At 36.1% G+C, this 13,469-nt stretch overlaps 1 protein-coding gene across 2 annotated transcripts in view; it reads right to left on the minus strand.

The window, feature by feature from the left end:
• Positions 1-726: 726 nt before the first annotated feature.
• PLAG1 (PLAG1 zinc finger) overlaps positions 727-13,469 on the minus strand; it is a 64,619-nt gene continuing 51,876 nt past the window's right edge. Inside the window, exons 2-4 of one of the 2 annotated variants that reach the window (XM_075549685.1) lie at positions 10,366-10,463; positions 7,558-7,916; positions 728-7,022 (exon numbers count right to left, since the gene is read on the minus strand). In XM_075549685.1, coding sequence (XP_075405800.1) covers positions 5,765-7,022; positions 7,558-7,799 — 1,500 coding nt within the window. In that variant the 5' untranslated portion in view covers positions 7,800-7,916; positions 10,366-10,463 and the 3' untranslated portion in view covers positions 728-5,764. Of the gene's footprint in view, positions 7,023-7,557; positions 7,917-10,365; positions 10,464-13,469 lie in introns of both variants that reach the window. The other variant, XM_075549686.1, reaches the window with a different exon arrangement.

A 13,469-nucleotide genomic window follows, 5' to 3' on the forward strand; every position in this document is an offset into this window, starting at 1 on the left:
GGAAAACACGAGAGAACTGCTGAAACTAGTATCATGATGAGAACCCTTTACCCTTTGGACTTCGGAAAGCCTTGCAGTAGGACCAAAGGCAAGGGAGGCGTCTTCCTCTATACTCAGGGAGAGGCTGAGCTCCACCGAAAATTATTTCTACAGGTGGTTTCCTGTTCCGGAAGTTTTGTGACTAGCTGATGGCTTGTGAATGAAAGGAAACGGTATGCAGCTTTTTGGATCCTTATGAACTGTCAAGAGAGCATTCTTCAGCAAAGTGTCAGGTCAACAGACGAAGGGGAGCTTCCAAAGAATACCTTGTAGGACAGAGTGTTAAGTGAATGCTAACGGCAGGTATGGCCTCACACACATCAGATACTGTTAAACTTTTGAACTCTGCGCTTGCCTGGATTAAAGTTTTCCTGCATTATCTTTTGACTAATTTACATTTCTCTCCCTCCCTCAAAATTACAAAAGTTTAAAAATAAACCTAGAACTTTACGTTTCAACAATTAGCAATTGTCCTAGAGCCAGCTACTGAAATCTTGTATCTATCAAATGAGAATATAATTAAAATTTGATGTGGAGAAAATGTTAACCCAAATAGAAAATCATCATCTATTTCAGTAATATCTGTATTATCTAAAGCCATTCTATAATTTTATTCATATATTTTTGTGGAATTCACACATTTTCTTACAGCAAACATAATACTGTAGGCCACAGAAGCTGCAGTACTATTGTTTAATTAGCAGCAAGTTAGTATTTTATAGCTGGGTATCTGGACAATAAATAGTTGCCTTCTTTGGAATGTGAATGGTTAAAATGTTGAATATCACTGCAATTTCAAAATGCGATTGCTATTTTACAGAGTTTATACACACACAAAATAGGATCTTTGTCTGTATTTTATACAAATACAACAGTAGTTTGTAAATACATTTTAAATACATGACGTACATGATAAGCCACTGGATTTCCCAATATCACAGAACAGCTAATTTAAATGCAATAAAATATACTAAATTCAGCCTGGAATGCATACTTTTTCCTTTTCTATTTGGACTCAAAACATTATCATTAGAACAGTTTTAGAGTACTAGTTCAAACACTTCTTTATTAGCTAAAAATACAATTTCAGCAGTCCAGCTTATATTCAAGCACGCTGCAAACATTTCCTAATCCGCTCCCAGTTTTTGTTGAATTCAAAGGGCTGTTAGTGACACACAGCATGTTCTTCACTCCACACCATCTCAGAGCCCGCTTCCGCTTGAAGCTAGTCATCTGCTCGACAAAAGCTGGGTTTGTTCTGGTAACATTTGCGCATCCAAGGTTTCCTTTTGGAAGTGTACATGAATACATTGTGGTGATGTAAAAGATTGTTAATGACAAATTAAGTCACAGTATAAAAATATATTGTACACCTTTACACATAATGCAGTCCTTTATCTATGCATTAAAAAAATACAACTGAACAAGACAGAGAAGATTGTGGCACCATGAAGAGTTGTATCCCAAGTTACATTAGCAGCATGATCCAACACGACATTGAAGGAGTGCTTATGAGAAGATAGACATTCATCCTGGTTCATCTGTACCACCGAAGCTTATACAACAGAGGGTTTTATACATTAGCAATAGTTTGGTGTCATTTCTTGAGCTACAGAACATATCAAAAGACAGTGCCCTCCATCCTCAGAAGGTTGGTAACATTCCCGAAGGGTCTACAGGCGATCTAAGAGCGCCTACGTAGCCATATCTTACTTCACAAGATCAAAAAAGAGCTCTGTATGGATCACCCATATAGAGCAAAACCATACAATACAATTTTATTGTAATCACAATAGATTATCTATGTAAAAGACATGGCAGCTGACACTGAGAGACAAACAAGACAAATGCAATGTCAGGCACTCATCTGTCAGAGAGAACAGTTTGCATTATTAATGGTGAATATTCAACATTTTAAATATCTCCTCCAACTTCATATGGATCTCAGTAGGCTAGAAGCAACTTGGGTGAACTGGTATATTTTAACTTACATACTGGGAAGACAGTGTGTTTTGAGACACGTAAACCTTGTAAAAAAATAAACCATTGTAAAACCTTATGAAAAGACACACTGAGTCTGTGCAATATAGCAAATTGATAAGAAAACACTGTAAAAACGTACCTGTTTAAAATACCATCTACCATTTTTGTACACAAATCATTATATACTAAAGGCCTACTATGTATCATCTAATGGCACTTGGAACAAATTATGTCTTAAAAGAAAAGGCATAACCTAGAAGAAAAGTTTCTGTAAAGGTTTAGATTCATTTTGAAAGTGCTATATCTTGTTATATGTGTAATATAGAGGCTGCCCAAGCTTTATTAAAAATGGTCTATAATATGTGTATTGCTCGCTAGATCCTGAAAATATGTACTCATTAACATTCATTATTAGCTTAATAAAGCAATCAGCTCTGGCTCATGTTTCAGTCAGTATATGGCTTCTAAAAACCGCTACTGTCCCAATGAACACAATATATCACTATATCCCACAAATGCTTAACAATAATAAAGCATAAGCAACAAATAGACAAAAATACATTGCTTGAAAGCAGCAGTAGATGAAACTTTAAAAAGTTGCACAAAGAATGTTGCATGATCAGCTAGGGCAACTGAAATTAAAAAACAAAACAAAAACGGAACTTGGTAATAGGAATTTAAAATAAAAGTTTTGACAGTGACCAATAACTATTAATATTTGTATACATGAATTGTTAATATTGCTTACAGTGTCGAGTCTTCCACACTCACACCCTGTGTCATATGATATAATGTAGACACAAAGTGGAAGTTCAAACTGAATGAGGTTCAATATCTTGTCTGAGGTCCAAATTCTAAACTAAAATAGATTTAATGATACTCCCTTTTTTACCAAGCTAAGGCACTCCCAGAAATTTCAAGGATATTGATTCTGGCCACTGGAGAATGAAAACAGCATTGGCAACCATCACTTTCAGGTACACCGAGATGACATAACAAATGACAAACTTTTCCTAAGGAGGTGCGAAGAGTGGGGGAAAGCCAATTCTGTTATATCCTTGTTAGAACATTATGCAATTAAAACATACAAGTCTGCCTCGTCTTTAATAGAGATTCTCTTTAAAAGGGTTTAGTTTAGTGACCACTACAGTCATATTTTAAAAAGCAAATGAGCTGAGTTCACTCTTATTTTGAACTGTTATTTCAAGTCCATGGGGCAGCAAAGAGGTGTATGTATGGAAATTAAGATTCCATACTTTTAAACACTGATGCACTGAAAGATGTGCCTCCGGGTATTTAATTCCACACAGGGTGAGAATCAGACTTAAAAAATTACATATACATATATAATCCTGATACTCTCCCCTCCCCCACCCCACCCCCTTAATTAGCAGTGAAATACAGCCTACTAAGGCCACTGTCTAAGTTCATTAATTTGACTTCTGGTTAAGCAAATTTTAGGCAGAATAAAACAGTATCTTTCATACTTACTATTTTTTTAAGTAAAAAGTTTTCTATATATTTGTGCTGTCACCAAATTTATTTTCTCTTTTTACTTAATAACGATTAAAGCAATATTGAACCCTAATCATTCAACTAAACATTTAGGTAAGCAATCTGTTTCACAGAAACTAAAGGAAGCCTTAATGAAGCAGAGCTAAATGTCTACTTTCAGAGCAAATATTCTCCTAACCAAATCTTAGGAGAGTTTGAAAAAAATTTAAATGCATTTTCTTATTAATATATATAATTTTAATGCCTTTGGAACACAATTTTCTTTATAAAATGTAATTTTTCATAATAAAATTTAAATATTTAAGTATAAAAACTACGGCTCCTAGGACTAAAAAAAAAAGGAGCATGATCAAACACCAGGAGCGAAAGTTCCTTGAGAGCAGTTTTGATTCTATGAAGTGCGATACGTGTAAATATATGGAGGTTTCGCCATATATATACCTATATACTTGTATACATACATATACATACATACATCATATATGGTGAATTCTCCATCATACAATATTACAATTTACATTTCTCCACAAATTATCCTATCCTCAAATCTTTTAAATAATGTATTATACTCATCAATATGCACTCATTTTTAGACATTCTTGGTAAACATCTCCATCTGCAGGGGACGACCCTATTAAAAAAACAGCATTTCTATAGGGCTAGTGAGCACTCAAATATTTCCCTGCCTTTTCCTTCTTAAAGAGATATATTCACTTTGATAAGTCTCCTCTCCAACCTACCTTGACAAACAGGGCTCTAAAATAGATGGTAATAAACGCTTAATGTTTCTTAGGTTAATGTCTCTACTGACACTTAGGGAAGCTATAGTAGTTTCACCTGTGAGAAAATTATGGTAGAAATGAGGAAAGCCCTCTAATAACCACTCTAATTAGTGATCAAAATATCCTTGGCTGTTATTTTTGTATTAAAGATACTGTGTGTTTTATTTTACTCTGTCCCCACTCCACAAATTCAACTTACTTGCAATATTCCCATTTCCTAGAAATCTATAAAAGTGGGGTTTTACTGTACATATTTTTAGTCACTTAAAACTCTGATAATTCCTCAATTAGTCTCCTAAAATATTTAGCTTGAAGTTCACCATCCTAAAATTTTAAGAACAGATTAACACTGAATAAAAAGATACCATGGGTTCAGGGTGTTGGGTTTGATTTCTACTTTTGGCCCTTGAGGGAGAAAAATAGACAGGATTCAGAAAGTAGCAGTGTAAGCAATGTGCTTTTACTAGCCCCGCTTTCAAACTTGACACGAGGAGACCTCCTAATAGGTCTCCAAGTTTCTATCCTCCTGCTCAGGTATCCATCACACAATCTAAGGCAAACACAGCCAATCCCTAGAGTTCCACACTGGATCTTAGATTCCTAACAACCTGTGGACCAACATTCAAATATAAAATTTCTGTCTGTACTTGACTAATGCATTTTGCTGTGGATGGTGGAAAAGTATAGAGAGCTACATACTATCTCTGAAGATTTATTGTTATTAAATGGGAAGATGGCAGGCAAAGAAATTGAAATGTAGTAAAACATCTTGTATGCTAATTTATTCTCAACTATTAAGTAACATTAAATACCATGTTACTTTCCTCTGAGTATTTTTTCCCTTATAAATACTGATGCTTTGTGTTTAGGTTTGCCTTTTCAGTATATGCTCATAAAGACAAGAATTTTAGCCAGATAATAAGTCTTCAAAATTATATTGACTTGAAATTGTGAAATACCTAAGAAAATCTGTTATTGCTCCAAATGGAATTCTTACTTCATTTGAAACACTTGCTTATGGATCAATTTGGAGAGTTAAAAAAAATTAAGCTATTTTTTTCATATAAATTTTATAAAAGTTTCGTTCTGTAGCAAAAATTTCAAATGAGTCAAATGTCAAATTGTAGGGCCATTATTCTTGTAAAATTTTTAGAAATTAAATGTAATGTGAAAAGGGAATATGAAAAACTTTACTAATAATGGCTCACCCATGTGGGAACAAAAAGATCTTAAAATATGAGGGCAAAATACCCAGGTAAACACAACTGAGCCAAGCAGTTCAGAAGGTCGTTTAACAAGCTAATTTTGATTTTGTACTGGCTTACTGAAAACTGGTACTCTACAAAAGCAGAAATTTTTATATTCTCTTAAGGCAGGTGCTAAAAAAAAAAGATCATCTAATGCAGGGCTACATAGATATTTCTGTGATAAATCCACACCCAATCCTACTGGAAAGCTTGATGGAAACGTGGCAAGGTGGTGCTTGTGCTTAGACTACTGGTGAAGGCTGCGGACAGAGAGTGTAAAGACCCAAGACCTATAGTGCTGGTTGGATCCTGCAGATCCTGTGTTTGTGGGGGCAGCTGAGAGACCGAAGAATGCGCTTCCTCTTGGGAATAGCTCATTCCAAGGCTTCCCACTGATATTGGATTATAAGGTGGACCATTTAATGGTATGAAATTAAACAACTGGGAGAAATCCAACGCTGGTGTGCTGAGGGGCTCACTAATAGAAATGGAGCTTTTGGACAAGGAGAGTTCCCCCGGGCTGTCATCTAGGGGTCCGATTTGAGGATCCAACCCAAGTTTAGAAGACGAGGCTTGGGAATCCTGGGATGAAGAAGGCATACCGCCTTGTAACTCCATTAGGTAACTCTCAATTTCCCCTTTCAAAGGCTGTTCTTTTTCAGGAATAGAAATTGCATATGAGGTAGAACTGAAGGGATATTTGAAAGAAAGGTGGTGAGAAGGGTGAACAGCATCCATGTCTATGGGGCATGTCATTCCCAAAGGTAAAGTTGTGATCATTTGGTGGGCTGATCCTGAACTCTGCATGGACTGAAACGGAGTGTTATAGAGGTTTAACTGCAATGTATTTGAGAATGGCTTTGACAATAGTTCGCTGGAAGGTAAGGACATGACTGGAAGTAGCTCATCTTTTATAGGCACAGAAACATTGCAGGTAAATGGATCGAGAAAGTCCACGGGTTCTGTTTTGACCTTCAAAAGTTCTTGATTGTGACTCTTTTTCATATGTCGAGTCAGGTGATCCTTCCGCCCAAATCTCTGTGCACAATACTGACAGAGGAAGTCCTTTCTTCCAGTGTGCACGACCATGTGCCGGCGGACATCCTTTCGGGTATAGAACCGGCGGTCACAATGCTCACACTGGTGCTTCTTCTCTTTCACGCCTCCAGACGACTTGCCTGCATGCGACTTTAGGTGCTCCAGAAGCACGCCTGTGCTCTCAAAGGTCTGCAAACACACCTTGCAGGTGAGGTCACCGCTCGTGGCAGCATGCAAGGCCAAGTGACGCTTAAACCCAAGCTTAGTGTTGTAGTTTTTGCCACATTCTTCACACTTAAACGTCTCTTTATTAGGGTCGTGTGTATGTAGGTGGTTCTTCAGATGATCTTTACGGTGAAACATTTTCTCACAATAATTACACTTGTGGGTTTTCTCAGGAGAATGAGTAGCCATGTGCCTTTAAACATAGATATATTCTGTAAGTACATATTGTGATAAAAATGGCAATGTATACACTTTTCAAATGGAAGCTAAACTGTACTAGAACAGAATTCCCGTAATAATGGAAATACTTTAACTTACAGCATACCATAGGGATCAATAATATACCCAAACATTGCAAACCCTAAGCCCTTTAGGTTGCCACTTTAGTTTCTGCTTCTTAGCTAACATTACAAAAGCACGTGTGCAAGGCAATATACTCACACAGATGTCCATAACCACCTATTCTCAGTTCTTACCCTTTCCTTGTAGTAATTTTTGTACAAATGGAAACTTTACTGTCATTAAACATTTTATTTTTAAAAATTCCAAAGACACTAACACACAAAAGTAGGTAGTTTAGAATACAAAAAACTAGCCAATGTCTAAGTCGTAAACATTTCCTCTTTGCAAATTAACTAAAAATGTATATACAAGTATACATGTTTACAATGGCTTAAAATGGCCAACATAATACAAATATAGTCTGAAAGACAAGTAGAGTTTAATACCTTTGTAACTTGTACTTAGAAACAAAGGCCTTGGTGCAGTCTTGTTGTACGCACTTGTAGGGCCTCTCTCCTGTGTGAGAGTAGGAGTGGACCTTTAATTTCTCAACACTGCTAAAGGCCTTGTCACACAGTTGGCAAGGGAAGTTTTTTCTTGGTTTGGTTTCACCACGCTTACGTTTCCCTGAAGGGACTTTCTGGGTATCTCTCACTTCTGACAAGTCACCAGGAATGACAGTGGCCATCGCAGCCTAAACCAGGCCTTCTTGTTGGACACTTGGGAACTGCCCAACTCCACTAAATGATTTAGCTTTAGGTGGCTTCTCAAGTTTCATGTGGTCGTAAAAGAAAGCAAAAAGGGACTGGAAAAAAAAATAAGAAACAACTAGTTTGTAACTAAACTTAATTTTTAAAATTTCATTTGCTATGTGATGCTTTTGAATTAAAAAGAAACCATAAAACTGATTCAGCTGGTCTAATGTAATATCTGTAGGTTTCTTCATACTTGTCAAAATAAACGTGTGCATTGCTCAGGATGAACAGTTCACATACTCTTAAATTTCACCCGACAGATGTCATGCTTCAGGAGAGCATGTGATTTAGGGAATGCTCAGGAAATACCAAATCTCAACACTAAAAGTGGCATCATTAAGTTTCCCTTTTTACACGGAATTAGAAAATACAAATGTGACTAAACCAAAAAAAGGTGTTTCAGAACATACTTTTACGTCAAATGGTTTTAGTGTTCAACAGTCATACCCTGCACCTTTGGAAAATACAGATAAGCAGCTGGAAGCTCTTTTAGGCTCCTTGTGAACTGATTAGCCCAAGGAAGATGTTTCCAATGCACTGACACTAGAGGCCTGAGAGTTGAACACACCATCAAAAGTGAAGATGTAGCCTCTGACAATTCTCTTATCATACCCAGAGGCGTTGCGTGTGAAAGTGGATAACGGTATATTTTCCTAAAATGCAAAACATTTTTGCTGTATATTAGGTAAGGATTGTGGCTCCATAACCTTTTGGAAGAAGGATTTGCTTGAGTGATTTTCCATTGGTATTTTCCATGTTAAGAGATGATTACATTCATTGGGTACAGTAAGATTACTGGGAGCTAGATGGCTCCCCAAGAGTAGCGGTGATCCGGGCTCTGACACATCTGCAACCCACGTACTGCACTTTAGTCAGGATTCTGATTTGCATAATGATAAGCTCTGCAAGAACAATATCATTATGGAGGCATTTTTGATTGGTAAAAAGGCTCGGAGAACAAAATGTAAACCGTAAATTTTTTAAACAAAAAGTGTAAAATTGAATTGAATCCTTAGAGAATTCTTAAAGAGAACAAATGCTATCTCTACAACTTGATTTCTCATAAGAAAACCAACTCTCAAAGATTCAATTAAGACTCAAGATTTGTGAATGTTAAAGCTGATGCATTTTTAAGAGACCACAGAAATGAATACCTGCAACCTCTTAAAAAATATCTGACTTTCTTTAAATTTAAAACTGGCACAAACTAGTATAAAGTTAATTTGGTTTTCCATTATAATGTATATTTAGAAAAAAATAAGAAAACAAATTTTTATCACTTGTGATTTATATCAAGTTGACACTTGCCTTTACAAACTAGATTATACTGGGTTTCACAGATTCCAGCCAAGCTTTTGCAGGGGTCTAATAGTGCTAGATTGTAAACGCAAAGCCTGGTGGTTTGAACCCACTCCCCAGAAGACAGCTTGGCGATCTACTCCCAAGAGGTCACGGTCTTGAATATGCTATGCATGGAGCAGTTCTAGTCTGTACACATGGAGTAAACATGAGTGGCAATTGTCATGATGGCCACTATCAACAAAGCACCCACTAAATTATCTACGTTTTTATAAATTAAGTGGATACTTTAATATACACTTTAATGTCCAGGTTACAATTAATTTAAGCAAGCATGCAAAATAATTATCCACTCAATGGACTGAAGAAGTGAATACAGCATTGGATAACTTCATCTTTGTTTGTTTCATTTATGCTTTCTTCTTCAGTAGGTAGGTAGAGGTATGACCTTTGCATTGTCAGATTGTCTACCCCCCCCCCTCTAGTGTAAACATAGCTAGGGCAATTCCCCGGTCTCCCTCAGAAATATTTTCACAGCTATTCTGCTGGGGCCAATGGCACTAAACTGGCAGAAAGCATTTTGAGAAGCTAGGAAAAACAAAATTTGACTACATGATTTCCTAACATGATCATTTTACTACTTAGAGCATGTGGGAAACAAGCTGCTAAAATTTTCAATTGCAAAATCAACATAAAACGGAGTTTCTGAATCCTTGTATATGATGAATACCTGAAAATGTTTCAAAGACTGTTCGTAATTGGAGGTATTGTGTTATAAGATCCAAACATAATGGGAAGAGAATTCCAGTTGAGAAAAAATGATGACTTCTTGATTAGTAAGGAGGAGGGGGGTAGAGTATTAAAAACATACCATGAGACAATATGCAAATATTTGATTAAAATCGGTGATACTCAATATGAATTGTTACCTTTGGATGTACATACTGAGCAATGAAGAATTGTACTGACTTCAAATATTACACTTTTCTAAGACCAGCTGAAATTTTTCATGACTAATAATATCTCTAATTTTATTTATCACAAAACTTAAATCTGCTATCATACGTGCCTTTAAAATTGCAAGATAAATACAGGTTTGATAGTTCACCATCTAATGTAAGACTACATTCACAATAGGCATTTCAGTCAAACCCTCTGAAGCACATACCCAGAGTGCTGTCATTTCTGCCCAATGCGTACCTGATGACAGGTGAGAGTGTCTCAGACTTTGAGCTTAGCCAGTTTCATTGACTCTTTGTGGAAGATAGCGAAATTTAGTCCTTCCCATTTTGGCCAATCTGGGAAACAAAAGATAAGAATGGTCTATACTCTAAATGGAACCAGTGTGAAAATGATGGAGAAGAGGATAAAAGAATCACAATTTCATAGTACATGCTTACATTCCATTCTCTAGTAAGTCATGCATTAATTTTCATTTGCTCTAAGCACAAATAAATGCAGAAAAAGTAAAGTATTACCTAGGTAAATGACAAATTGTGATGTTCAACGACTTCCTACTTCATTCCCAAATTCAACTGACTTATTTTAAAAAATCTAACTTGTCTACTAAGAGAAAATGATGTTAGGATTACTATTTGTAAACCAGGCTGGTCAAAACATCATTACACTTAAAAATGTTAAGGAAGAGACAAGAGCAGTTCTCTGAGTGCTTCTGAAACCTCAACAAAAACGGAGAGTTCTGATGAAAGTACTCATGCTCCCGATGCATACACTCGTGCAACTCAGACTTCTTTAGGCTTCACTTTTGTGACCTGCAATAATGCCCATTTGTTTTTCAGAATGCTGCAAGGACTGCTGAAATGTACCAACAATTAGTACATTTACATTTCAAAATATGCAAAGAAAGTTAAATATAGCTCTCTTTTAATAAAGGCGCAACGCTTGCAAAAAAAGTTAAATATAGCTTTGTGATAAGAGGATATATCAGGAAGAAAACATCATTTACTTAAAGAAACTTGTTGAAAAATCTTAAACCAGCTTAAAAACAGCATGATCTTTACTAGACTACAATATGCACAAAACAATCTATTAATAATTATTTTAAAATTAATTCTTGATCTTATAAAAGTAAACAAGAGGTCAGAAGGCAGGAAATTCTAGAATAATCTGTTACAGAGATGTCATCTAAAATCTTAAAAGATGAGCTTTTCCGAAATCATGGTTATAAGAACTTGAGATATATATATATATATACATATAATTTATTATATACCACCTATGTTATAATAAAACTATGTATATATCAAATAGTTAACAAGAGGATTTTAAAATAGCAGGGGTAAATAAAGTAACTTCAAGTTCTAAATAGAAATATAATAATTTCTTTTGAAATCTAAGCTTCACATACTTCACATACTTTGATTTTGATGATGCAAACATAGTTAATGTTCTTAAAATAATAATAGTATATTTGAAAGCTGCACTATTCTTCTATTTTAAGAGGTAACAAAAATTTAGACCACTAAGTATATTTTAAAAGTTAAAGCTCCATTCTGTAGAGTACATGACAGGTATAAATGGAAGAAATGAATTATGCACATTCAAGTTGAAAACAATAACATTAACTTTGTAAATATTTGCATGCCCAGGTCGCATAATAAGTATTGGTTAGGGTAATTGTTTTATGCATTATTACTTTAATCATGCAAATACCTAATAACCAGTTTTCATTTTTATATATTCCCTGGAAGTCAATGAACCCAAGGTAGATGGATGCTTGCATCACTGCCAATTGAGAGGCGAGAGGCTCATGGAAGCTGAACGACGTGACAGCACAGCACAGTCCATGAGAAGGGCACGTGAGCTTACTAACTTGCAAAGAGAGAAATCATAGAGGACAGTGACTTTTTCTTAAATGTTTTCAGGGATTATTTTCTGAGTTGCCAAATGCAATCCCCCAAAGAAAAAAAATTAAATTATAAAACGTTTCCTCTTCTCAAGATAATTTATGAGATTTTAAGTAATTCAAATAGTAGTTTTAATTAGTATTCTCATTTGTTTTATTTATTTATCACTGGTTTGTCAGAAACACCACAAGTGAATGGCTTTAACAAATAAAATTATTATCTCATAGTTTCGGAGGCTAGTGGTCCAAAGTTAGGATGCTGGCGGTACCAGAAGATGTCCTCTATTTCGGCTTTTGAGAAAGGTCCTTTTATCCATTCAGCACCTGTAAGCCTAGTATTACTGCATATACTCGTGTATAAGCCGAGTTTTTCAGCACATTTTTTCCCAAAATCATTTTATTGGGGGCCTGTACAATTCTTATCATAATCCATCCATCCATCCATTATGTCAAGCATATTTGTACATTTGTTGCCATCATCATTTTCAAAACATTTACTTGAGCCTTTGGTATCTGCTCATTTTTTCCCTCCCTCTCCTCCCCCTTCCCTCACGAACCCTTGATAATTTATAAATTATTATTTTTTCATGTCTTACACTGTCTTGATGTCTCACTTCACAAACTTTTCTATTGTTTGTCCCCCAGGGAGTGGGTTATATGTAGATCATTGTTATCGGTTTCCCCCATTCTCCCCCACCTTCCCCGTACCTACCTGGTATCTCTACTCTCGTTATTGGTGCTGAGTGGTTTATCTGTCCTGGATTCCCTGTGTTTCCAGCTCTTATCTGTACTAGTGTACATCCTCTGGTCTAGCCGGATTTGTAAGGTAGAATTGAGATCATGATAGTGGGAGGGGAGGAAGCATTAAAGAAGTAGAGAAAAGTTGTATGTTTCGTTGCTACACTGTACCCTAACTGCCTCGTCTCCTCCCTGCGACCCTTCTGCAAAGGGATGTCCAGTTTCAGCACATTTTGAATGCATTTTTTGTGGTAAAATTAGGTGCCTCGGCTGATTTTCGGGTCGGCTTATACTTGAGTATATACGGCACTTGGAAGTGTGCCTTGGCATCAATCTTCCTTTATGTATGGAAGCAGTTCTCAGCCCATGGATACTTTGCTCAAAGGATGAGCGCTGTTCCTGCTGCTTCTTTCTTAGGGCTATTAGTTCCATCCCTCTTTTTTGCCTCTGTCCCCTCTATTGTAAAATAAAAAGGGATGCCGGCCACACTTCAGGGAATCTACCCTTTCATAGATTAGGGGTGTGATTGAAGTAAGGGTGTTGTATCTAACCCTAATTCCCTTATATTGGATTAGCTGATCACTTCAAATAACATCACAGGGTATTATTACATTATTATATAACTCCAAAATTACATTAATCACATAACTGCCAAACCATTGAGATTCATGGCCTAGCAAAGTTGGCACACATTTTGGAG

The sequence above is a fragment of the Tenrec ecaudatus genome, chromosome 5, assembly GCF_050624435.1.
Source record: "Tenrec ecaudatus isolate mTenEca1 chromosome 5, mTenEca1.hap1, whole genome shotgun sequence".
NCBI classification, from domain to species: domain Eukaryota; kingdom Metazoa; phylum Chordata; class Mammalia; order Afrosoricida; family Tenrecidae; genus Tenrec; species Tenrec ecaudatus.